Source organism: Ascaphus truei, chromosome 13 (genome assembly GCF_040206685.1).
Source record: "Ascaphus truei isolate aAscTru1 chromosome 13, aAscTru1.hap1, whole genome shotgun sequence".
Lineage (NCBI taxonomy): Eukaryota > Metazoa > Chordata > Amphibia > Anura > Ascaphidae > Ascaphus > Ascaphus truei.
In genome coordinates this window covers 14,335,181-14,358,710 of record NC_134495.1, presented here as the reverse complement: position 1 = coordinate 14,358,710, position 23,530 = coordinate 14,335,181, and the positions used below count along the sequence as shown (strand labels likewise).

The following is a 23,530-nucleotide window of genomic DNA, read 5'->3' as shown; positions in this document are numbered from 1 at the left end:
GCCAACACTGTACGCAGGGCTTTCCAAAATTACAATACAAGGTAAATAAACTCCAAACAATGGGGATTAGTGCAACAGGCAAAGAACAAGGCAAAGAGAACCCCTGCCCCAAAAAGTTTACAATCTAAGTGATTGTAATCTAATATTGTATCTAATAGTGTAATCTAATATTGTAATCTAATATTATTTATAATCCTTTTCTCAAAGGAGCTTGGACAAAGCACCGATTTATCTCTTGAGTTTTCAAGACTTTTAGTCTAGGGTCTCGACCTTTATTAGTTCAAACAAACATGCAGTGGGTGAAAGTATTGTCCAGTGCTGGAGAAAAAAGGGACATTTAAAGACGTATCTATAAAACACTGAAAACCATTAATGATCGTTAGTAGCAATTCACTTAGTGACTGGCTTTTAATAAATAACCCCCTAATAAACATGGTCCCACACAATGCGATATACTAAAAAAAAGTATATTCTTAGCCATTAAAAACAAATTTTCCATGTAGCCATTAGAATGATTAAGTAAAAATGTAATATGGCAATGTAACGATTCAAATTGTGCATGTTCTTTGGATTTTGGAAGCAGAAGCTTTTCAGGCAGTAGCTTATTTTTGGATGTGGATTACACAATGACTATGTATATTATTAATTGTTATATACTGTTTGAGCTGTAACCCAGGGATGCCTAAACCTCTCCTCTGGGATCTGCAGCCAAACCCAGTTTTGTTGTAACCAATAATAAAAATTCATATACTACAGCTGTGCGGGTATTTTGGCATACCCCTGGCGTTTGACCCCTAGATCTCCCAATAGATAAGGCTTGGCAATTGGGAGCTGAAGTACCAGGGCCCAGATTCACGGAAGGATGACTAAATGTGGCAGCCTTTATGGATCTGGGCCTAAGAATCTTCCCCCCGGCCGCCTTACACAAAAGCTCAGCTGGTGAAAAAGTGTAAACTTTGTGCTGTTACCTGTGTGAAATCCCAGAGTCTTTGAGTCGGCCTGGGGATGTCCTCACATTTCTTTAGAGTGGGGGTCCTTCCCTTCCCGTCATCAATCAGACACTTTGTATCAGGTAAAAAGGTGGTGGAGCCCAAGGGGCCTAACTGCAGTAGCCCGTCTGTGCTGTAACGTACCAGCTGGGTCAAAACAAAAAGCAAAAGGGGGGTCAGATGCAATTCTGCTGACTGCCATTGACTGTAGGATGAGGGTGTTAGGATGTATGGAGTTCTGAAATTTCTTTTTTTACAGTATAATTGCTTTTTTTTAAATGTAGCACAATAGCGCTACAGTTCAAATTTTTTTACGTAGGATTGAAGCAGCAGGGGTCTTCGGAGCTAAACCCCTTCATTTCAGCTCGGGGGGGACCCCCTGCTTCAGGAGATACAGACCTCCGATTTGGGGTGCCGGTAGTGTCTCCGGCTGGGCTATCTGAGGTTTAAAAGTTTAAAAACTCCTGCGTAACGCGGGCCAATAGGAAGCCGATGACATGATGACATCACAGCTTCCCATTCGTCCACAGGATGCGGGAGCTTTGAAACTCCGCCATTACATGAACCCTGTTAGCCGAGCAGAACAGAGGTAATTATCTCCAGAAGCACGTGGTCCCCGGAGTCGAATTCAGCTCCCTGCTTCAACCCTAGTTTAAAAATAAAAAAAAATGTAAATGAATCCCATGCTTGGATTGCGTCTTTAAGTGCCAGAGACATGCCCTTCCGGCACTGAAAGGGTGTTGTGTGAATAAGTTAAGGCGCTGCTGTTTTAAACGATATACATTTTTTTATATTGAAATTCCACCTACAAAGTTGAATGCAGCGCCTGGCTTCCTGCATGAGTTCCAGTCTCTCTAGTGACACAGACTACACTGATCTCTTTCCTGCCTATGCTGCTATATGATGATTTCTGCCCATTCGCAGCATGCCCTGTGAATTTCTGATCTCCCTGGCGGTGGGAGGAACTCAGGAGGCTCCGGACAGGGCCGGCATAATGTGCTGCCGCCTGGCACTTTCATTTAGCGTGTTCATGCAGAGTTGAGACTGCGTTGCCGGCTGTAGGAAAAGCTCTGGGTGCTACCCGTTACGAAATGGCATAGGAGTAACTTCCATCAGTTTATGGGGCGCAAAATGGAATTATTAACATTAAGTACTGCTATAGTATTGTTCTGGCCCCTGTTTGATTCTTCCTGTTAGGTGACTGTTGTCATTCTCTGTGTTTATGTTGTTACTATGTAACCCCCTTCCCTGGCTTCTTAGCCTGTTGCCTTAGTAACTCTGTGAGTTGGGCTGCCCCTCCTCCCCCTGCTATTTGGTGCAACCCCTGCCTTGTTACTGCTTGCACAGGAAAGGAGTCTTCCTTTTCCAGCCAGCAGCCTTGTGAGTAGCCACCCCTCTCACTGTTTCCCCAGAACAAAGCATTTCTTTTTCACCTTTCTCTCACATGTGCTACCTCCAAGTTATTTTATGCTTCTGTTTACCCCCCTCCAATAGGGTTACAGAAAATTGAAGGACTCTGTGTGCATTTAAAGGGGACGAGTTTAACTGCCTCATCCTACTCATTAGCTACAGTGAGCCTGGGCTAGAACAGGTATAGACCGACTTATCCACTGTTGCACTGCAGAAGTTTGGTCATGATTTAGCCTTTATTAGGAGATACATGCTAATATAATAACGTACCCCCAAATACTTAATAACTTCATAGCCGAGGGGGCCTGCAACTCTTTGCAAAGCAATGATTCCCCATTGACAGTGAAGAGTTTATTGACCGTGATTCCACAATAGGTGAGTTTGTTGGAATATACTAAAGAGACGTCACAGTTGCCAACATTCTAAGTAACAATGTTGAGGGTCATTGGTGTATATTCACTAAGCATCACAAAGGCAAGCAAAGGGTTAATTCACCTGACTAAGTGGGAATTGTCAACGGAAAACGGTCCGATAGCTGCATTGGACCATATAGAATAAGGCCCTAAGAGTTCTTTATACAGGTGGAGCAGCCTCATTGTTCCATGAGAAAACACTAAATCCTAGTCTCAACATATCACAGTTTCTATAGGAGCCCAATCGCAGAGCTGGTGCAGAATATCCAACATATCCCATCAGAGGGAACAATGAAGCCAAGTGCATCTGTATCTGGTCAGCTATTAGAGCATTAATGGCTTAACTCTCTAGAACTAGCTTGGTCTGGAGTATAAGACAGAGGGCTCCCTGGGAATGCAAGCAAGGAATTTGTGACCAAGGTGTAGCACCCTTATGCTGGGCTTGTCTGATCATAGAACTCTCACTTAAAGCAGGAAGGACGGTACCGATGGGAACCAGGTCATAAGAGTTGAGTGGGAATACTCGGTACTCCTGCCAGAGAGATAGTAAAGTCCCAAGGTCCTCACCTCCAAACAGACCAACCTTCTTTCCCCCCTGTGGATCCCATCCTAACACAAGTCTGTGCCCCTTTCACGGGAACCCAGAAGTCTGCAGTCGAGTGAATTTGCTATTTGCTGCTAATGTTCAATTAAAGACTGTTTTACTTTTACACCAAAGCTCCTGGCGTCCTCATTGACTGAGACCTCCTCACATTGCTCGGCCTGAACTCCTACTTGGTAACAGTGACAATAGTAACCATTACCTAGCCCTCCCGCACATCTACTAGGTTCTGGCACCACATATCTGACCACTTGGCTACATGTAGATGTCATGCCACCATAAGACTGATCCACTGCTTTTTCCCCCAACTCTGATTCCCATGATAGTGTTGCATCTTTATGGAAATGGAGAGATGGAGAGTTGGAGAGGCAGAAGCTCAGAGTAAGGTTTGACAACACATCGATCTTAAATACGCAAATTCCTGGGTTCGATTCCGGTTGGGGGCCCTTTGCACCATGTGACCGTGGGCCAATCTCTTATTTATGTGTACTTAAAATCTGTCAATGATGCAGTTCCTGCTCATTGCTTTGATTAGTGTTTCCGACACTGAGCTTTTCACACTGATCTCATTTTGTAGATTGTGGTGGAGCTGAAAGAAGTTTTCCAGCTGTGTAATTACTGCTAAACCGCAGGAACGAGATTTCCACCGCTGCTTCCCTGCAAACCCCAAACCCCTTCACTGCCAGAGGTATGTTCCAGACTTTGACAAAACATAAAGATCTATAATTCTGAAATGTGGCACTGAGCAGAAAACGGCATTCTTCAAAGACGACATTTCCTATTATTCTATATAAGAAGGTGCATGACACACACAGAACTTTAAGAAATTAAGCTTTACATTCAAATTAACATTTTTATTAAATAAAAATGTAAATGAAACTGTTAGAAATTAACCCTGTTCCTTTATTCCCTGGATGAGAGCCAGAGGGTCCCCATGGCTGAAATGCATTATTTTCAGCACGGGTAACCCCCTGGTTATTGAGACTCTACTGATGAAGCTAGCTCAATGAAGTCCCCTTCCGGGGAAACAAAATGGCGGTTTAAATCACTTGTATCACATGTGCCACAAGGAAGCTGCAGCGTCATTCTGTTGTGTACTCCTATTGGCCCCGCGTTACGCCAGGGATTTTAATATTAGGGAGTACAGACGTTACCTTCACTGGTAAGCACTTCTGCAAACAGGAGGTCCCAGGAGCTGAAACGAACATCATTCAGCTGCAGGGACCACCTGCTTCTCATCCTGGTAATAAAAAGAAGGGAGAGTGTAAGGGAACTTACTTGAATAGTCATCATTGATACAATTACACTTTGATTAACATACCAACAAAACAAAAAAAAACAAGCAGAACTTAAAGCAGGATTGGATGTTTCGGAATTCAAAGTAATGTACCCAATGAAAATCTTCCACTGCCAGGGATTTCATATCTCATATACAGTAATATCCAATATTCCACAAACCTTCCTTACTCCATAATCACACAGTGCATCGTGCTTCCGCTGCAGCAAAGGATTCTGGGTAATGACTTGCAAATGAGCCCCCACAGTGTGTTGAAACTAGTCATTTTCTTATTTTATCAAATAAACTTCCATCCCCTGTTACTAGTTTTAAATACTTAGGCATATGGTTTGACTCGGATTTAACATTTGGGTTGCACATTGATACCCTGACATCCAAAATCTATGCCAAACTAGGTGTACTTTATAGGAACAAATCCTCCCTACGTCTGCTGGTCAGAAAGCGTATCGCATAAAATATACTAATGTCAATTATAGACTATGGGGACATAGTATATGGCACAGCACCCCAAACCAACCTTAGCAAAGTTGATACCCTCTACAATTCAATATGCCGTTTTGTCCTTCAATGCAACTACAGTACCACACACATTACTGTGAAATGCTCAAAGAACTAGATTGGCCATCACTTGAGTCAAGTCGAAAAGTTCATCTCTCCTGTCTTGCCTTCGAATACTTTCTGGTCAAGCTACGCATCTATCTGAACAAGCTCCTCGCCCCTACCACATGCTGCACTTATCATCTGAGATCTGACTCCAAAGACTGTTCATGGTCCCAAGGTTCAACAAAGTATCCGACCGCTCCTCCTTCCCTTACCGTTCACCCCACAACTGGAACAACCTACCGAAGACTATCACATCCACCACAGTCTACGTTCTTTCAAAACAAAAGCTGTCTCACATTTTAATCTGGTCTGTAACTATTACATACGCCTATAATATATATTATCTCTAACTGTGCATGCAATGTCTTGTATATCATGTATAACACTGCTCACTTCATGTAAATACGTATTTGTCATCATAACTCTGTGCCCAGGACATACGTGAAAAGGAGAGGTAACTCAATGTATTACTTCCTGGTAAAACATTTTATAAATAAATATGAACTCATTACAGATCTGGGTCTCTAATGACAAAAACTGAAAGGCGAACTGTGTGTGTTTAACATTTAAAATGGAGTGCTGATTCTCCTTGTGCGTAAATGAAAGTATTGTTTAATGTCGGCATTTCTTCACCCCTTTGCTACCTTGATGGACGGCAATGCATTGCAAGCCGTTTTGCCAGCAAAGTAAAACATATCAATGCCCTTATTCACTAAAGGGTGCTAAGCTATAGCACGTTCTAAGGCTGCGTCCATAGGACTGCAGCCGTGCGGAAGCGCGCGGAGGCTGAGGGAAAGAGGGTGCTTTCCCTGGCCTTGGTCTGCGCGCCGTCGGGGGGGAGGGGTCCTGTGACGTCACTGAGCTGGTTCGCCCTCATTGGGCGAACCGCTCACGTGACCGCCCCTGCGCTCCATGAGCGCGAAAATCTATCTTTTGAAAAAGACCTACGCTTCCGCACGCTTGCGGAAGCGTGCGCGACCCCCTGCTAAAGCCGCTCTCACTGCGGCTGCAGGGGCTCACTGAGAAGCGTCAGCGCTCCTCAGCACGGGTCAGCGCCTAAGCGCTGACCCTGGACGCAGCCTAATGCTCATTCATTTGAACAGTTGTTACAGATGTAGCAAGACTTGTTGTCCTCTGCGTCGCAAACAGACAAGGAAACGTTTTCGGCGCCCGAGACAGTGTCTGCTGTGATGGATTTGCAGGAGGTCCATGCTTCTGAATGTGACCCGCCCATCCCCCACAGCATTAAATCTTGGTTGCCGTGACTGCCACGGTAATGTGACAGTCAGCCTTGCTACATCTGTAGGTCATGCTAGCTACCTTTAGTGAATATGGGCCTTAGAGTACATTTTTTTTAAAGGGTGTGACCTGAACCTTTCACCACTAGTAGAGGGGACCTCAGTATAGTGCTGGCAGAGAAAAGGTTAAACCCTTCTGGTTTTACAAGGTCTACAAGTTTCACCAGTAACAACTGCGCTAAAAATGAATTGAGCATGAAAACACCCTCTCTCCGGTATCTGTCACCTTGAATCTTTACACAAAAGCAGGATAAACAGCAGCAAGAAATATTTGTGCCGAGAAGACGACATTCATGAATAGCTATTATGAAAACAAAGTGTTTAACTGAGCATTATCTTAAATTTATAGGGCCGTGCTGCTGTTGGTAATAGGAAAATTTATGCTTGGGTAAATATAGTTAAACAGACAGGAAATGCTATTAAGATATGCTGGGACAATAAAACAAGAAAAGAGAGTCTTCTTTTATTGTCACTGGAATGCCCAAGTTGGTGGTTTTTGTGTGCCTTAATTACATAAATACCAATATCTTTTCATTATACGTGGCATAAAATATCATATATTTATGAAGTTGTGCAGTCTCCTGCATGCTAAAGCTGGGGCCATGCTACTGCAGACCGCGCGGAAGCGTCCGCACGCTGAGCGAACAGACTGCCTTAAGGCAGTGTTTGCGTCCATGCGGCGTGCGGGTGCAGGCGCATCCGCGCGTGGAAGCAGGAGGGGGGCGCACATTGCGTGATAAATCAGTTACACTGATTTCTCAGCGCGACAGGCTGGTCACGTGATTGGTTCGCCCAATGAGGGCGAACCAGCTCGGTGACATCACCGGCACGCCCCCTAGACACGCCCACAGGCGGCGCGCGCACCATGACCAAAAAACGCACCGCTTCAAGCGGGTGACGTCACGGCCGCGCGCCTCTGCCCGGGCGAAGACATTATGGACCTGGCCTAAGGGTTTTTTAAGTCAACCCCGAAGGAGGACATATTTCTGTAGCCCAATCTTTGGGACTACTATTTCAGTTAAGGGATTAATGGCTTTAAAGGGCTAACTGTGTGGGCTCACTCAGGTTACGCCCCATCCCATCATGTGAGGTAGGATGACTGTGCAGCAGGGATGCTACTCCTTTGTATGTCTTGTGACCGGTGATGTCACTATAGGGAGATAGAAGGGTATATAATAGCTCCACCCAATGTTCTAAAAACAGGTTCTTCAGACTTCAGTACGGGGCCTCACTGTGAGTCCTGTAAATAGGTTTGTCTGTGTAGATTAATGTATTAAGATGTGTCCTGTCACCCTTTGTTGTTTTCAGTTAAGGCACGTGCCACTTTAAGTAAGTGCCAGTAGTATGGGTCCGAGATTGTTCTAACTATTGAACGGGAGGAAGCATGCATCTAGTAAGAAGTTCTCGTGTTGGTAACTCTGGAGTGTGTTTGTATCGGCACAACCGGAAAGTCCCTGGTGCAATCCTGACCAGATACAGTAGGTATGGAAGAAGTATGCAGTACACAGTGGCGGGTTCCTAATCCAGCAACCTGAAGTGTATTCCAGAGAGGTCCATGTAACATGGGGCATCCCCAACTCTATGCAAGAGACCGCCAGTTCAACCCTTACTGCGAGTAACAAGCCAAGTACCTCCCGAGCATAGGAGTGAGAGATACAAAGGGGATGAAGTCCTGCATTTTATGATTTGCCACGAGTTATCAGTTTAGTGTGACGTTTGTCAGTGTCTGTGAAGCATTATTGACGGATACCAATAAAGCACTATATGCTTTATCAAAGCTCCTGGCGCCCATCCTTGTTACATTCAACCACCCATGCCCAGTCTCCACCGACCCAGCACCCTAAACAGGTATGAGAGGCCGAGCACTGCCATGTACTGTGTATATAGTCAATTTGATGTATACTCCTTTAGAGCCTGACAAGGAGGGTTACGGTTGAGTAAACACACTTAGCCATGTTTTGGGCTATCTTGCAGTCCCCTCTAGCAGTGAAGTAGTTAATTCACAGTACAGAGGAGGAATAGCATAATACCGTAGGTAACCACTTTTCCGGCTGGAGGGCTCTTCAATACAATGAATTACAGGCTACTCTGGTAGCCAAGGGATTAAGTCATTGGACTAGAAGACAATCCTATTGTATTGTTGGCACACTGTCATACCATATCCAAATAAATGCATTGCCCGGCATATCCAGAGCATATGAAGGACCACGGTAGTGACATTCCATAAAGTGTTTACCTGTGAAGACATGCCGTGACAGGGGTACAGGATGGCTTTGTCGTCATCCTCCGAACCTTGATCCAAACAGTAACCAGTCGCTTTGCTGTTACGAAGCTGAAAAACGGTTTCAATGTTATTCTCAGCTGTCAGGTGAACTTGGCTTTGATAGTCCAACATGCTCATAACCACAGACTATACAGTGACTGGTGCTTCAAAGGGCTTTCTTTATTTCTCTGTAACCTAAAAGCCAGAGGTTCCAGCAATGCCATCACTGCATTTCATGCTTACAAAAGGTGTAATGAATGGGTACCAGCTTACAGCTGAATGATGTTATTTATAGGATGTCATTGTGTAAACCAGGTCAGCATCCCTAGATGGATCACCCTCTCGCCAGGGTGTACTGTGCCGTCTGAGACACAAATTAATCTCTTGCCAGTTGCGGAGTGCGCACCTTTATCCGTTTGCTTTGTGATTTAATTCACGATTTCTTGGTAGCTGTTGTAGAATCACAAATAAAATCAATAGCTGATTGCCGAGTCCCTGCCAGTTTGTGCAAAAGGAGTTTGAAAAAAGGCGAGTTTTTCTGCAAAATAATCTTGATTGAACGAATGGCAGGTATGTCTTGTTTTTTTAGGTGATAAATGTCACATTCACTTTTTTTCCCCAACGATCACAAAATGGCTAAATTTAATTTATACCTCTCTATCCCACTATTCTCTCCTGAGCCCAGTAGCTTCTAGTTGGCTGAATTAACAGATCCAGGACTTTGATAGCCCCTGACAAGCTTAAAGTCATGTGCAATTAAGGTGACTTTGGCAATAGTACCAAGAGACAAGTAGCTTTCTCACTGACAACATCCTCAGAGTGGACTGTCAGTGCCTGCTTCACATAATGCCTTCTCACAGTCACATCTTAGAGAGAAGGGGGAGCAGTTGATTGTATCATGTAGCAAAGTAACATGACATAATAAAGAACTGTACTGCACAAGAAATCTGACCGGACAGCCCTTCTGTTAGCCTGTAGCTAGATTACAACCCCTTTGCTGTATTATATTGCAAATGATGTCAGGTAGTCAAGTGGTCAAAATGCATTACAAATGAATAGTACTGTGCATTATCTCCAGAATTTCTACATCCGCGGTTCTCGACCTCTTCTGAGCAGGGGCACCCCCGGAGGATTTTTAAAACCTTGGGGCACCCCTGATTATCAACCCTTGCTCATCCCTCCTCACTCACACAAACCACACTGGCCCGGTTTCTCACACACACACTCGCCCTCCTTCTCACACGCACACTCGCTCTCCTTGTCACGCGCACTCGCCCTCCTTCTCGCACGCACACTCACCCTCCTTCTCACGCGCACACTCGCCCTCCTTTTCACATGCACACGCGCCCTCCTTCTCACACGTGCCCTCCTTCTCACACACACACTCACCCTCTTCTCACACGCACACTCGCCCTTCTTCACACACGCACACTCGCCCTCCTTCTCACACGCACACTTGCCCTCCTTCTCACACGCGCACTCGCCCTCCTTCCCACATGCGCACTCGCCCTCCTTCTCACATGCACACTCGCCCTCCTTCTCACACGCTCCCTCTTTCTCACACACACACTCACCCTCTTCTCACATGCACACTCACCCTCCTTCTCATACGCGCTCTCGCCCTCCTTCCCACATGCGCACTCGCCCTCCTTCTCACACGCACACTCGCCCTCCTTCTAACACACACACTCGCCCTCCTTCTCACATGCACACTCGCCCTCCTTCTCACACGCACACTCGCCCTCCTTCTCACACGCACACTCGCCCTCCTTCTCACACACACACTCACCCTCTGCACACTCGCCCTCGTCACACGCACACTCGCCCTCCTTCTCACACGCACACTCGCCCTCTTTCTCACACACACAAACCCACTACACTTACCTCCGTCATCCACATTCCACATTCACCCCCTCACTCACACTTCATACTTCCCCTTTTTTTCCCTCGGCACACTCCACGCTCACCCACCCTTTTCACGGAGCGGACTCACCATTTTCCCCTCCCTTGGTCTGGAGGCGGGGAGAAGTTGCGAGCCGCCTTTCCTCTCTCTCCTTTGTGCCGGGCTGAGAGAGAGGAGAGGCGGGTCACAGCCTGCCAGTCTCCGGGCCTAGCGGAACGTTCCTGCAGACCAGCTGACAGTGTGATTCTCCTGGTCCCTCCGCACCCTTGGCAGAGGGCCGCGGCACGCCAGTTAAGAAACACTGTTCTACATTTTTTTTACAGCGGGTCAAAACTACTCTGAACTCATTTTTAGAAAGGTTTAGGATGTCATCATGCTAAAAAAAAAACAAATCTTTTTCTTTAAGGAACTTTAGGTTTCTACATGAGAGTAAGTAGTATTACTCTAATTAAGACTAATAGGTTGTGCATGGTAATTAGAGGAATCCGAAAAACCTGGTCTGATTAGCACCACTAATCTATAATATTATTTTATTATAACATGTCCACTATTTACATAATAATTATTATTATTATTACTATTTCCAAGTTGCTCTCATTAACTGTAGAACTCAGTGCGGGTAAACCCTTCTGATAATTTAGGGCACGGGTGGCCAACTCCAGTCCTCAAGGGCCACCAAACTAGTCAGGGTTTCAGGATATCCCCTGCTTCAGCACAGGTGGCTCAATTAACACACACACACAGGTGGCTCAAACAGTGGCTTAGTTATTGACTGAGGAACACAGCGAGGGTTACAGGTACACAATAAAGGTAGCAAGTAAAGGCCATTTGTCCGTGCTCATGGAGATGGGGAAGATCTTGCAGTACCCCAATGAAGTCACGGAGCAGGAGGGAAGTAACCAGGCACTCCGTCTTGTAAAAAGATCATTTATTGGCAAATCCATTTCCAACGTTTCGACTGCATAAGCAGTCTTTATCAAGGTGAGGGCTCTGACCTTGTTGAAGACTGCTTATGCAGTCGAAACGTTGGAACTGGATTTGCTAATAAATTATCTTTTTGCAAGACCGAGTGCCTGGTTGCTTCCCTCCTGCTTAGTTATTGACTGAGCTACTTGTGCTGAAGCAGGGATATCCTGAAAACCTGACCTGTTAGTGGCCCTTGAGGACTGAAGTTGGCCCCTCCTGGTTTAGGGGAAGGACCCATGTTTGGCTGAACGTGTCCATGATAACCACGTGGCCAGCCTGGCCCCATGTAGGAAAGATAAAAAGGGTTAAACAGCAGCAGCAGAAGAAACGCGTCGTCCCTGGGGACACTCCTACCTCTCCGTAGGTAATAGTGTTATTGTACACCCTCATTTCTGGATACACATTCTCCAGGTACCATTTGAAGCTGCGGCACTGCAGCCTCTGCCGAAGAGCCAACCTCTCCGAGACGTCACCAAAGTCTACTCCGGGGTTCTGTAAAGAGGAAGTACGACTTATACCCAGGTCTCCTCCACGGGACACACTTTAGGATGAGAATCCCCTGGCACAGCTCAGAGAAGACTGCAATGCACCTGTACAATTTGACCCTTTGAATGCCCAGCAATGCATTACAGCCCAGCGCTCTGGCACCCAAAGCGGGGTTACATTAATTTAATGCAGGAAAATACCACTATCTGCAAATTATTGATGTGAGAGATTCACGCCTGGGTCTATGTTTCTTTGCTGTATTTGCATTCACCACCTTCTTCTAACGTCCCACTTTCTGCGTATTATTGCTCTCCACGTGTAAATGAAGTTCTCCATCGGGCGACCCCTCTTCCTCTCCGGTGTGCATGTTTAACTATCTACGTGCTGCTCATATTATTATGCAATGTGAAACAAAGCAATAGCAAAATCATATATGCCAATAATATAATATACACTGCGTCATACCCTGCAGAAAATTCACAACAGATTCATGAAAATGTGAGCAATTATAGGTCCGTCACAGTAGATTAAAATTATTTTTTAATCTAATAAATATTCTTAGAGAGAGAGAGAGAGAGACTTACTTGTGCCAAGGGTAAGTAAGAGTAAATATAACTGAAAAAACAGGTATCTACAACTTACAGCTCAGAACTTGACAGTGTCTACATTGTGCTTCTTATATACTGTAGTGTTAATCTACATAACATACCTACAATTGTCATAGGGATTGAGCAAGAAATATATAAAAGATATGATGAAAAACTAAAAGGGATCCCTTTTTTCCTGAACACGGTGTATATTAATAATATGGTCGAACATGTCTAATCCACTTTGCTGTTGGAGGGGCAGATACAGTAGCATAGTAAGGGTGTCCTTCTAATTGACAATGTACAGCACATACAGCATCTTACCGTCATGGGTATATTCCACGCCATGTATACATGGGACTTGAACTCATCCATCCACACCTCGGCAGCTCGCAGGGCGTTACGCTTTGCATAGTAGTCAATGTCATTGTTGTAAGGCTTCTTTGTGCGTTCAATGTGGGCGACTCTGGAGCAAGGTAGAACTTCCATGCTTCCGCCACACTGCCAGACCTAGTAGAGTAATGCAGAAGCTTTAGAGATACCTTTCCCCAACACTTTCTTTTACATCACAGCTCCACCTCAGGCTCAGAAGAATATAGGGTAGAAAGACTACAGCTCCACAGTCTAGATTAGAATGGAGATGTTTGAGGTGAGATATGATTGGGAGTTTCAAATCATTAATAGCACATGACGACATATCTAGGAAACTAATCTTCAATAATTCCCATAATACTTGGAATATGGTTCCCCAACTGAATTGATCAAGTTGAAGATATATAACAAATTGAAGGACACATTTCTTCACTCGGTGCACCATCATGTTGTATGAATGGGGTTAAAAGAGATGGACATAGTCATATAGGGCAAATCTAGAGATGGATATCAGCAACATGGACAAAATGACAGCCTTTGAGTCTAGGTACATGTTCCAATACTGAAATCCAGGTGAGCACGAAAGAGGGTATACTGCCCACACTGCCCTGTAATCCGCCTATATAACCCCCACTTGTTGGAGACAAGATACTGGTCTCGCTCATGGATCATATGGCAGGTTGCTAGGTTTTTATGAACCATTCACTGCACCTTGGCTTACATAACCAACACATCAGTTTCAAAAGAGCAGGACCATTCAGAAGTACAATTCCTTGGACATTTATACACTGTCTGTATATTTAATCATTCAACTCTGAAACAGCACAACAAAGTGGAATATGCAATAATGGGTGCTTTTGTAAAGAATCAGTGACTGCACTGATTAAAAAGTTGCAGTTATCAGATGTGACTTATGAAGCTATGTATTCTAGAGCAGCCCCCCTAAAAATATCATATAGCATAAAAATGGCTCAGAATTGATGATGTAATTTATTTGAGGACTGCAGTATATCGTGAAGCACATAATTACGGTGATGGCATCAGTTAAAGCTGCACTTCAGGCTCCCGTTTTTTTTTTTTTTTTTTAGGTTTTTTTTTAACTTCAATAGTTTCATCTGGGCAATCTCTACTTACCTAAAAAAACTGCATAGCTGCCGGTCAATTTGTTCTCCGTCTATTGATCGGCAAAGTTTGGTGACATCTTTAAATATGGGGTATGTAAATCGTTGCTATAGGAACAAGCATGCTTGTTAAAATAGAATACAAGAACATTGGTCTTTCAAAGTTGTTTTTTTTTAAAACAGAAAATGCTAAAAGTATTTTTTCTTACTACAGAACTGATTTATTAAAAAAAACGCACATGCAGGATATTGCCTGAACTGCAGTTTTAAGGCAATTTTGTATTAAAAAAAAACAATTCCTGCTCTATCCATTTTAACTCCATTATAGCAATAATATCTCACTGATTGTTTCAGAAAAGGTAACCCTGTGGTTTAGGTGCTGGCCTTTGCATTGCGAGCTCCTGGTTTATGATGTAGTATACTAGATTTGTGAAACCTTGATCAAGTCCCTCCATTTTCTTTGCGACTGAGGCATTAATATTTAAGTTAAGATTTGCATCTGCCATTCATTCCAATTGTGTTGTAAATGCCACACACAGAACAGGGTGCACTTCTGCACTCCCCCATAATATGAAGATGCACTTCGGCACTCCCCTATAATATGAAGATGCACTTCGGCACTCCCCCATAATATGAAGATGCACTTCTGCACTCCCCCATAATATGAAGATGCACTTCTGCACTCCCCCATAATATGAAGATGCCCTTCTGCACTCCCCCATAATATGAAGATGCACTTCTGCACTCCCCCATAATATGAAGATGCACTTCTGCACTCCCCCATAATATGAAGATGCACTTCTGCACTCCCCCATAATATGATGATGCACATCGGCACTCCCCCATAATATGAAGATGCACTTCGGCACTCCCCCATAATATGAAGATGCACTTCGGCACTCCCCCATAATATGAAGATGCACTTCGGCACTCCCCCATAATATGAAGATGCACTTCGGCACTCCCCCATAATATGAAGATGCACTTCGGCACTCCCCCATAATATGAAGATGCACTTCGGCACTCCCCCATAATATGAAGATGCACTTCTGCACTCCCCCATAATATGAAGATGCACTTCGGCACTCCCCCATAATATGAAGATGCACTTCTGCACTCCCCCATAATATGAAGATGCACTTCGGCACTCCCCCATAATATGAAGATGCACTTCTGCACTCCCCCATAATATGAAGATGCACTTCTGCACTCCCCCATAATATGAAGATGCACTTCTGCACTCCCCCATAATATGAAGATGCACTTCTGCACTCCCCCATAATATGAAGATGCACTTCGGCACTCCCCCATAATATGAAGATGCACTTCGGCACTCCCCCATAATATGAAGATGCACTTCGGCACTCCCCCATAATATGAAGATGCACTTCTGCACTCCCCCATAATATGAAAATGCACTTCGGCACTCCCCCATAATATGAAGATGCACTTCGGCACTCCCCCATAATATGAAGATGCACTTCTGCACTCCCCCATAATATGAAGATGCACTTCGGCACTCCCCCATAATATGAAGATGCACTTCGGCACTCCCCCATAATATGAAGATGCACTTCGGCACTCCCCCATAATATGAAGATGCACTTCGGCACTCCCCCATAATATGAAGATGCACTTCTGCACTCCCCCATAATATGAAGACGCACTTCTGCCCTCCCCCATAATATGAAGATGCACTTCTGCACTCCCCCATAATATAAAGACGCACTTCTGCACTCCCCCATAATATGAAGATGCACTTCTGCACTCCCCCATAATATGAAGATGCACTTTGGCACTCCCCCATAATATGAAGATGCACTTCTGCACTCCCCCATAATATGAAGATGCACTTCTGCACTCCCCCATAATATGAAGATGCACTTCTGCACTCCCCCATAATATGAAGATGCACTTCTGCACTCCCCCATAATATGAAGATGCACTTCGGCACTCCCCCATAATATGAAGATGCACTTCTGCACTCCCCCATAATATGAAGATGCACTTCTGCACTCCCCCATAATATGAAGATGCACTTCGGCACTCCCCCATAATATGAAGATGCACTTCGGCACTCCCCCATAATATGAAGATGCACTTCGGCACTCCCCCATAATATGAAGATGCACTTTGGCACTCCCCCATAATATGAAGATGCACTTCTGCACTCCCCCATAATATGAAGATGCACTTCGGCACTCCCCCATAATATGAAGATGCACTTCTGCACTCCCCCATAATATGAAGATGCACTTCGGCACTCCCCCATAATATGAAGATGCACTTCTGCACTCCCCCATAATATGAAGATGCCCTTCTGCACTCCCCCATAATATGAAGATGCACTTCGGCACTCCCCCATAATATGAAGATGCACTTCGGCACTCCCCCATAATATGAAGATGCACTTCGGCACTCCCCCATAATATGAAGATGCACTTCGGCACTCCCCCATAATATGAAGATGCACTTCGGCACTCCCCCCATAATATGAAGATGCACTTCTGCACTCCCCCATAATATGAAGATGCACTTCGGCACTCCCCCATAATATGAAGATGCACTTCGGCACTCCCCCATAATATGAAGATGCACTTCTGCACTCCCCCATAATATGAAGATGCACTTCGGCACTCCCCCATAATATGAAGATGCACTTCTGCACTCCCCCATAATATGATGATGCACATCGGCACTCCCCCATAATATGAAGATGCACTTCGGCACTCCCCCATAATATGAAGATGCACTTCGGCACTCCCCCATAATATGAAGATGCACTTCGGCACTCCCCCATAATATGAAGATGCACTTCGGCACTCCCCCATAATATGAAGATGCACTTCGGCACTCCCCCATAATATGAAGATGCACTTCTGCACTCCCCCATAATATGAAGATGCACTTCGGCACTCCCCCATAATATGAAGATGCACTTCTGCACTCCCCCATAATATGAAGATGCACTTCTGCACTCCCCCATAATATGAAGATGCACTTCTGCACTCCCCCATAATATGAAGATGCACTTCGGCACTCCCCCATAATATGAAGATGCACTTCGGCACTCCCCCATAATATGAAGATGCACTTCGGCACTCCCCCATAATATGAAGATGCACTTCGGCACTCCCCCATAATATGAAGATGCACTTCGGCACTCCCCCATAATATGAAGATGCACTTCTGCACTCCCCCATAATATGAAGATGCACTTCGGCACTCCCCCATAATATGAAGATGCACTTCTGCCCTCCCCCATAATATGAAGATGCACATCGGCACTCCCCCATAATATGAAGATGCACTTCGGCACTCCCCCATAATATGAAGATGCACTTCTGCACTCCCCCATAATATGAAGATGCACTTCTGCACTCCCCCATAATATGAAAATGCACTTCGGCACTCCCCCATAATATGAAGATGCACTTCGGCACTCCCCCATAATATGAAGATGCACTTCGGCACTCCCCCATAATATGAAGATGCACTTCGGCACTCCCCCATAATATGAAGATGCACTTCGGCACTCCCCCATAATATGAAGATGCACTTCGGCACTCCCCCATAATATGAAGATGCACTTTTGCACTCCCCCATAATATGAAGATGCACTTCGGCACTCCCCCATAATATGAAGATGCACTTCTGCACTCCCCCATAATATGAAGATGCACTTCTGCACTCCCCCATAATATGAAGATGCACATCTGCACTCCCCCATAATATGAAGATGCACTTCGGCACTCCCCCATTATATGAAGAAGCACTTCGGCACTCCCCCATAATATGAAGATGCACTTCGGCACTCCCCCATAATATGAAGATGCACTTCGGCACTCCCCCATAATATGAAGATGCACTTCTGCACTCCCCCATAATATGAAGATGCACTTCGGCACTCCCCCATAATATGAAGATGCACTTCGGCACTCCCCCATAATATGAAGATGCACTTCGGCACTCCCCCATAATATGAAGATGCCCTTCTGCACTCCCCCATAATATGAAGATGCACTTCGGCACTCCCCCATAATATGAAGATGCACTTCTGCACTCCCCCATAATATGAAGATGCACTTCTGCACTCCCCCATAATATGAAGATGCACTTCTGCACTCCCCCATAATATGAAGACGCACTTCTGCCCTCCCCCATAATATGAAGATGAACTTCTGCACTCCCCCATAATATAAAGACGCACTTCTGCACTCCCCCATAATATGAAGATGCACTTCTGCACTCCCCCATAATATGAAGATGCACTTTGGCACTCCCCCATAATATGAAGATGCACTTCTGCACTCCCCCATAATATGAAGATGCACTTTGGCACTCCCCCATAATATGAAGATGCACTTCTGCACTCCCCCATAATATGAAGATGCACTTCTGCACTACCCCATAATATGAAGATGCACTTCTGCACTCCCCCATAATATGAAGATGCACTTCTGCACTCCCCCATAATATGAAGATGCACTTCGGCACTCCCCCATAATATGAAGATGCACTTCGGCACTCCCCCATAATATGAAGATGCACTTCGGCACTCCCCCATAATATGAAGATGCACTTTGGCACTCCCCCATAATATGAAGATGCACTTCTGCACTCCCCCATAATATGAAGATGCACTTCGGCACTCCCCCATAATATGAAGATGCACTTCTGCACTCCCCCATAATATGAAGATGCACTTCGGCACTCCCCCATAATATGAAGATGCACTTCTGCACTCCCCCATAATATGAAGATGCACTTCGGCACTCCCCTATAATATGAAGATGCACTTCGGCACTCCCCCATAATATGAAGATGCACTTCTGCACTCCCCCATAATATGAAGATGCCCTTCTGCACTCCCCCATAATATGAAGATGCACTTCGGCACTCCCCCATAATATGAAGATGCACTTCGGCACTCCCCCATAATATGAAGATGCACTTCGGCACTCCCCCATAATATGAAGATGCACTTCGGCACTCCCCCATAATATGAAGATGCACTTCGGCACTCCCCCATAATATGAAGATGCACTTCTGCACTCCCCCATAATATGAAGATGCACTTCGGCACTCCCCCATAATATGAAGATGCACTTCGGCACTCCCCCATAATATGAAGATGCACTTCTGCCCTCCCCCATAATATGAAGATGCACATCGGCACTCCCCCATAATATGAAGATGCACTTCGGCACTCCCCCATAATATGAAGATGCACTTCGGCACTCCCCCATAATATGAAGATGCACTTCGGCACTCCCCCATAATATGAAGATGCACTTCGGCACTCCCCCATAATATGAAGATGCCCTTCTGCACTCCCCCATAATATGAAGATGCACTTCGGCACTCCCCCATAATATGAAGATGCACTTCGGCACTCCCCCATAATATGAAGATGCACTTCTGCACTCCCCCATAATATGAAGATGCACTTCTGCACTCCCCCATAATATGAAGATGCACTTCGGCACTCCCCCATAATATGAAGATGCACTTCGGCACTCCCCCATAATATGAAGATGCACTTCGGCACTCCCCCATAATATGAAGATGCACTTCTGCACTCCCCCATAATATGAAGATGCACTTCTGCACTCCCCCATAATATGAAGATGCACTTCGGCACTCCCCATAATATGAAGATGCCCTTCTGCACTCCCCCATAATATGAAGATGCACTTCTGCACTCCCCCATAATATGAAGATGCACTTCTGCACTCCCCATAATATGAAGATGCACTTCTGCACTCCCCCATAATATGAAGATGCACTTCGGCACTCCCCCATAATATGAAGATGCACTTCTGCACTCCCCCATAATATGAAGATGCACTTCGGCACTCCCCCATAATATGAAGATGCACTTCTGCACTCCCCCATAATATGAAGATGCCCTTCTGCACTCCCCCATAATATGAAGATGCACTTCGGCACTCCCCCATAATATGAAGATGCACTTCGGCACTCCCCCATAATATGAAGATGCACTTCGGCACTCCCCCATAATATGAAGATGCACTTCGGCACTCCCCCATAATATGAAGATGCATTCGGCACTCCCCCATAATATGAAGATGCACTTCTGCACTCCCCCATAATATGAAGATGCACTTCGGCACTCCCCCATAATATGAAGATGCACTTCGGCACTCCCCCATAATATGAAGATGCACTTCTGCCCTCCCCCATAATATGAAGATGCACATCGGCACTCCCCCATAATATGAAGATGCACATCTGCACTCCCCCATAATATGAAGATGCACTTCGGCACTCCCCCATAATATGAAGATGCACTTCTGCACTCCTCCATAATATGAAGATGCACTTCTGCACTCCCCCATAATATGAAGATGCACTTCTGCACTCCCCCATAATATGAAGATGCACTTCTGCACTCCCCCATAATATGAAGATGCACTTCTGCACTCCCCCATAATATGAAGATGCACTTCGGCACTCCCCCATAATATGAAGATGCACTTCGGCACTCCCCCATAATATGAAGATGCACTTCGGCACTCCCCATAATATGAAGATGCACTTCGGCACTCCCCCATAATATGAAGATGCACTTCGGCACTCCCCCATAATATGAAGATGCCCTTCTGCACTCCCCCATAATATGAAGATGCACATCGGCACTCCCCAATAATATGAAGATGCACTTCTGCACTCCCCCATAATATGAAGATGCACTTCTGCACTCCCCCATAATATGAAGATGCACTTCTGCACTCCCCCATAATATGAAGATGCACTTCTGCACTCCCCCATAATATGAAGATGCACTTCTGCACTCCCCCATAATATGAAGATGCACTTCTGCACTCCCCCATAATATGAAGATGCACTTCGGCACTCCCCCATAATATGAAGATGCACTTCGGTACTCCCCCATAATATGAAGATGCACTTCTGCACTCCCCCATAATATGAAGATGCACTTCTGCACTCCCCCATAATATGAAGATGCACTTCGGCACTCCCCAATAATATGAAGATGCACTTCTGCACTCCCCCATAATATGAAGATGCACATCGGCACTCCCCCATAATATGAAGATGCACTTCGGCACTCCCCCATAATATGAAGATGCACTTTTGCACTCCCCCATAATATGAAGATGCACTTCTGCACTCCCCCATAATATGAAGATGCACTTCTGCACTCCTCCATAATATGAAGATGCACTTCTGCACTCCCCCATAATATGAAGATGCACTTCTGCACTCCCCCATAATATGAAGATGCACTTCGGCACTCCCCCATAATATGAAGATGCACATCGGCACTCCCCCATAATATGAAGATGCACTTCTGCACTCCCCCATAATATGAAGATGCACTTCTGCACTCCCCCATAATATGAAGATGCACTTCGGCACTCCCCCATAATATGAAGATGCACTTCTGCACTCCCCCATAATATGAAGATGCACTTCTGCACTCCCCCATAATATGAAGATGCACTTCTGCACTCCCCCATAATATGAAGATGCACTTCTGCACTCCCCCATAATATGAAGATGCACTTCTGCACTCCCCATAATATGAAGATGCACTTCTGCACTCCCCCATAATATGAAGACCTGGCCCTCTCCATGAAGGAGTTTTCTTCTGCAGACTTTAAAAGCCAACCTCTACTTCACACCCAGCAAACCAGTGAGAGTTCTGCGGTTTCTACCTTGCAGATTATAGCAACAGGACAATGACGAGAGAGAGAGAGAAATACAGCATTGTCTGAGATTTCTACACAACATATCAATCAACCCAGAGAACAAATAGAGGAGAATGTTGTACAGAACGTGCATGGGGGGGTGGGGGGGGGATGAATTTGCAATAAGTCCTTGTAGTGATGCCCCAAGCGAAAAGCACAAACAGGAATTATCATCAAAAGAGCATTCAAGATTTCCAGCTGCCGTGGCTTCCCCCGGCGCCGCTGGAGGTCTGCAATGTACGGCAGAGAACTGCAGGCCTCTCCCGCAGCTCAGAGCTTAACACAAACGTGTTAAATCAAAACATCAACGTAAAAACACATGCAGCTTAGCTGCTAGTATTTTGCCAGGGAGGAAGAAGAAAAATGCCCTTCTTAAAGCACCATAGCTGCACAGGGGATTCTAACCAAGCCGACACTTAGCAAGCGCAAACATTAAAACCTTTTGTGGTTTCGTTGCCAGAAGGGTAATCAAATCAAAGGGTTCATTCCCAATGCCGAGCAGCATTCTATCAAAAATGTGTACTTTTCCAGATGAGAAGACTGTTATTTCTTCATGCTGGATGAAAATTCATAAATTCTTAATAAACTGCATTGTGTTGTTGGCACCAAGAAGACTCCAAGGAGGAACTTCTCAGTTATTACCCACTGTTAGAGCAATGGGAAAAGATACCATGAAAAAAAACCAAAATCAACATTTGAGGCCTCTGGATGTTCTGCCGAGTGGGTTCTGTTCTGTATCCTGCACAGAGAAGATATTTATAAGAGATCAAGTAGGCAGAAATATAAAAGTGCAGAGGCAGCATTGTAACACTCACTGCACCCAATGTGGCACTTCTACATTAGCCCGCTGCTTTGTTACAGGTATGTCCATGAATATCAAGAAGAAAAAGAGAAGAGCGCCAACCTCATAGTGTAGTATGTAATCTTACTTTGACACAGAAATGAATAAAACACACAGACGTCCATGAACAAACAGCAATAAAATCAGGGGCTACATGTGACGGTAGGGGTAGCAAGCCTTGCATAATAACGGTGAAGCCCGGCTGGCTGCCCCAATACGTGTGGAATACGTGTGGAATACGTGTGGAATGGCGACCTCTGTCAGCCTCATTTTGGCCTGTATGTAATGAATTTTGTGTAACCTCTTCCAGAAGAGAGCGTTATAACTGTGTGATATCTGGAAGGGGGAAATTGTGTGTCTTGGGGAACTGGGACTGTAAAAAAAAGCATTTTATTCCCTGTGGTAGTGTTTTCTCCGCATAGTTAGTAAGCCAGAAACGTCCGTTGTGTTTCTGGTATTTCTCTGTGTGCAGACACAGTAATTCACTTAGCTGGTCTGCATACGGAGAAATGTTGGTTCGTGACAGAGCCTGGGAGCGGCTTGAGTACCTGGACAATAGTGAGTGGGGAAGAGCTGTGACTCAGGTCCGGGAACTGGTTCTCGGCGGTGCAGAGCCGTTGTTCTCCTGAGACGCTGAGGCG

The 23,530-nt window shown here is 45.2% G+C and overlaps 1 protein-coding gene across 2 annotated transcripts in view; it reads right to left on the bottom strand.

Moving 5' to 3' along the window:
- GALNT9 (polypeptide N-acetylgalactosaminyltransferase 9) overlaps positions 1-23,530 on the bottom strand; it is a 110,891-nt gene that overhangs the window by 2,191 nt on the left and 85,170 nt on the right. For both annotated transcript variants that reach the window (XM_075568616.1, XM_075568617.1), the window contains exons 7-10: positions 13,141-13,326; positions 12,098-12,235; positions 8,848-8,943; positions 969-1,136 (exon numbers count right to left, since the gene is read on the bottom strand). In XM_075568616.1, the coding sequence (XP_075424731.1) occupies positions 969-1,136; positions 8,848-8,943; positions 12,098-12,235; positions 13,141-13,326 (588 nt within the window). The remainder of the gene's footprint in view (positions 1-968; positions 1,137-8,847; positions 8,944-12,097; positions 12,236-13,140; positions 13,327-23,530) is intronic.